Source organism: Nothoprocta perdicaria, unplaced genomic scaffold (assembly GCF_003342845.1).
Source record: "Nothoprocta perdicaria isolate Ctin4 unplaced genomic scaffold, notPer1 scaffold_591, whole genome shotgun sequence".
In the NCBI taxonomy this organism is placed as follows: Eukaryota; Metazoa; Chordata; class Aves; order Tinamiformes; family Tinamidae; genus Nothoprocta; species Nothoprocta perdicaria.
This window is the reverse complement of record NW_020455856.1, coordinates 31703-35677: the sequence shown is the minus strand read 5'-3', so window position 1 is coordinate 35677 and position 3975 is coordinate 31703. Positions and strand designations below refer to the sequence as shown.

The 3975-nt window shown below is 56.7% G+C and overlaps 1 protein-coding gene across 1 annotated transcript in view; it reads left to right on the top strand.

Annotated features, from left to right (window-relative positions):
* The window catches only part of LOC112955751 (adhesion G protein-coupled receptor E4-like), a 19054-nt gene that overhangs the window by 10566 nt on the left and 4513 nt on the right, over positions 1-3975 (top strand). The window contains exons 3-4 of the mRNA XM_026049111.1: positions 881-1053; positions 3339-3503. Of these exons, the coding sequence (XP_025904896.1) occupies positions 881-1053; positions 3339-3503 (338 nt within the window). The remainder of the gene's footprint in view (positions 1-880; positions 1054-3338; positions 3504-3975) is intronic.

Here is a 3975-nt window from a genome sequence, read left to right as displayed (position 1 = left end):
GCTTGCAATGTGCTTGGTGCATGCTTGGTGCATGCTTGTTGCATGCTTGCAATGTGCTTGGTGCACACTTGCAATGTGCTTGTTGCATGCTTGTTGCATGCTTGTCACTCGTTGCATGCATGTCCCACACTTGCAACGTGCTTGGTGCGTGCTTGTCACATGCTTGCAATGTGCTTGGTGTGTGCTTGTGAGCTTGTTGCATGCTTGTCACGCTTGCAATGTGCTTGTGTGCCTGTTGCATGCTTGTCACATGCTTGCAACGTGCTTGGTGCGTGCTTGTCACACGCTTGCAATGTGTTTATTGTGTGCTTGTTGCATGCTTGTTGCATGATTCTCACACGTTTGCAATGTGCTTGGTGCGTGCTCGTTGCATGCTTGGTGCATACTTGTTGCATGCTTGTCACACGCTTGCAATGTACTTGTGTTTGCTTGTGCGTGTCGCATGCGTGTCGCATGCGTGTCGCATGCGTGCTTGTGTTTTTATGCTTGTTGCATGCTTGCCACTCCACACGCTTGTTGCATGCTTGCCACTCGTTGCATGCTCGTCGCATGCTTGCAACGCGCTTGACGTGTGCTTGTTGCGTGCTTGCAACTTATCGCATGCTTGTTGCATGCTTGTTGCATGCTCGTTGCATGCTCGCCACTCGTTGCATGCTTCTCACACGCTTGCACTTTGCTTGTTGCATGCTTGTTGCATGCTTGCCACTCATTGCGTGCTTGCAATGTGCTTGTTGCGTGCTTGTTGCATGCTTGCCACTCATTGCACGCGTGTCCCACGCGTGTTGCACGCTCGACGTATGTCCCGCGCCCGTCGCCTGTTCCCCGTCCGCCTGTTCCCTGCTCACCCCCCAACACCAGCAGCCGTGTCGCACCGCCGCAGGCGCCGCCGCCGTCGCCTTCATCGCCCACCGGCACCTGGAGGCGGCCCTGGCCGTGGGCACCGACGCGGGGGACCCGTCGCCCACGCGCCTCAACTCCCACGTGGTGAGCTGCACCGTGGGGCGCCCCGCGCGCCTCGCGCACCCCGTCAACGTCACGCTGCACCACAAGACGGTGGGTGCCGGCGCCGGGGGTCCCAAGGGTGCAGGGGTCTTTTGCAAGGGTGGTTTGCAAAGCGTTCTGCAAAGCGTTCTGCAAGCGTTTTGCAAAGCGTGTTGCAAAATGTTTTGCAAAGCGTTCTGCAAGCGTGTTGCAAGCGTTCTGCAAAGCGTTCTGCAAAGCGTTCTGCAAAGCGTTCTGCAAAGCGTTCTGCAAGCGTTCTGCAAAGCGTTCTGCAAAGCGTGTTGCAAAGCGTTCTGCAAAGCATTTTGCATGGGTGTTCTGCAAAGCGTTCTGCAAGCATGTTGCAAGCGTTCTGCAAAGCGTTCTGCAAAGCGTTCTGCAAAGCGTTCTGCAAAGCGTTCTGCAAGCGTTCTGCAAGCGTTCTGCAAAGCGTGTTGCAAAGCGTGTTGCAAAGCGTTCTGCAAAGCGTTCTGCAAGCGTTCTGCAAAGCGTTCTGCAAAGCGTGTTGCAAAGTGTTTTGCAAGTGTTCTGCAAAGCGTTTTGCAAGCGCTCTGCAAAGTGCTCTGCAAAGCATTCTGCAAAGCATTTTGCAAGTGTGTTACAAAGCGTTCTGCAAAGCGTTCTGCAAAGCGTTTTGCAAGCGTGTTACAAAGCTTCCTGCAAAGCGTGTTGCAAAGCTTTCTGCAAAGCGTGTTGCAAAGCATTTTGCAAAGACCACCAGGAATGCAGATGCATCCGTAGCTCCGTGCACGGAGTCGCTTGCGGTGCTTTGGACGCTCAGCGTTTCCCAGGGTTTTGCAAGCGCTGCGGGAAATGCAGCCGCAGCCGTTGCTCCGTGCGCGGAGCTGCTCACGGTGGCGTTTTGGGTGCCCTGATGGTCCAAGGGTGCTAACGGGCTTTGCAAACGCTGCAGGATACAGGGACGTATGTGTTGCTCTGCGCACGGAGTTGCTCTCTGCAATAGTTTGGGCATCTGGAGCACCATTCCCACTTGCAAATGCAATGGGAAATGCAGATGCATCCATTGCTCCATGCATGGAGCACTTGGATTGCCATTCCCACTTGCAAACGCAACAGGAGAAGCGGATGCATCTATCTCTCCGTGCATGGAGCACCTGGAGTGCCATTCCCACTTGCAAAAGCAACGGGAAACACGGATGCATCCGTCACTCTGTGCATGGAGCACCTGGAGCACCATTCCCACTTGCAAATGCAACAGGAAACACGGATGCATCTGTTGCTCCATGCATGGAGCACCTGGAGTGCCATTCCCACTTGCAAATGCAATGGGAAACAGGGATGCATCTGTTGCTCCATGCATGGAACACTTGGATTGCCATTCCCACTTGCAAATGCAACGGGAGAAGTGGATGCATCCATCTCTCCATGCATGGAGCATCTGGAGCACCATTCCCACTTGCAAACGCCACGGGAAGCGCGGATGCATCCATTGCTCCATGCATGGAGCATCTGGAGCACCATTCCCACTTGCAAACGCCACGGGAAGCGCGGATGCATCCATTGCTCCATGCATGGAGCATCTGGAGCACCATTCCCACTTGCAAACGCCACGGGAAGCGCGGATGCATCCATTGCTCCATGCATGGAGCATCTGGAGCACCATTCCCACTTGCAAACGCCACGGGAAGCCCGGATGCATGCATTGCTCCATGCATGGAGCATCTGGAGCACCATTCCCACTTGCAAACGCCACGGGAAGCCCGGATGCATCCATTGCTCCATGCATGGAGCATCTGGAGCACCATTCCCACTTGCAAATGCAACAGGAGAAGCGGATGCATCCATCTCTCCATGCATGGAGCACCTGGAGTGCCATTCCCACTTGCAAATGCAACGGGAAACACGGATGCATCCGTCACTCCATGCGTGGAGTTACTCGTCCCCGTAGTTTGGGCACCTGGAGTGCGATTTCCATTTGCAAATGCAATGGGAAACGCGGATGCATCTGTCGCTCCATGCACGGAGCACCTGGAGCACCATTCCCACTTGCAAACGCCACGGGAAGCCTGGATGCATGCATTGCTCCATGCATGGAGCATCTGGAGCACCATTCCCACTTGCAAACGCCACGGGAAGCCTGGATGCATGCATTGCTCCATGCATGGAGCATCTGGAGCACCATTCCCACTTGCAAACGCCACGGGAAGCCCGGATGCATCCATCTCTCCATGCATGGAGCACCTGGAGCACCATTCCCACTTGCAAACGCCACGGGAAGCCCGGATGCATCCATGGCCCCATGCACGCATCCACGCGCACCCTTCCCCACAATGCGCCCCCGACGCGGTGGCCCCGCTCCCCCCGTGTCCCCCCAGGAGCCCCGCGAGGATGAGGATGCCCGCTGCGTGGCCTGGCAGCCGGCGAGCGCCCGCTGGTCGCAGCGGGGCTGCGAGCGCCTGGCGGGCGACCGGCGCTCCACCACGTGCGGCTGCCGCCACCTCTCCAGCTTCGCTGTCCTCATGGCCACCGCCGACGTCCAGGTGGGTCCCGGCCCGCCGTTCCCACGGTTTTCCAACCTGGGAGAAGGTGTCCCGGCATTCCCGTGGTTTTCCAACCCAGGAGAAGGTGTCCTGGCGTTCCCAATGTTTTCCAACCCGGGAGAAGGTGTCCCAGTGCTTCCACAATTTTCCAGCCCAGGAGAAGGTGTCCTGGTACTCCCCATGTTTTCCAACCCGGGAGAAGGTGTCCCGGTGCTCCCACACTTTTCCAGCCTGGGAGAAGGTGTCCCGGTGTTCCCGTAGTTTTCCAACCCAGGAGAAGGTGTCCCACAATTTTCTGACCCGGGACAAGGTGTCCCAGTACTCCCACAATTTTCCAACCCGGGAGAAGGTGTCCTGGCGTTCCCAATGTTTTCCAATCCGGGAGAAGGTGTCCCAGCACTCCCACGGTTTTCCAGCCCAGGAGAAGCTGTCCCGGCGCTCCCATAGTTTTCCAACCCGGGAGAAGGTGTCC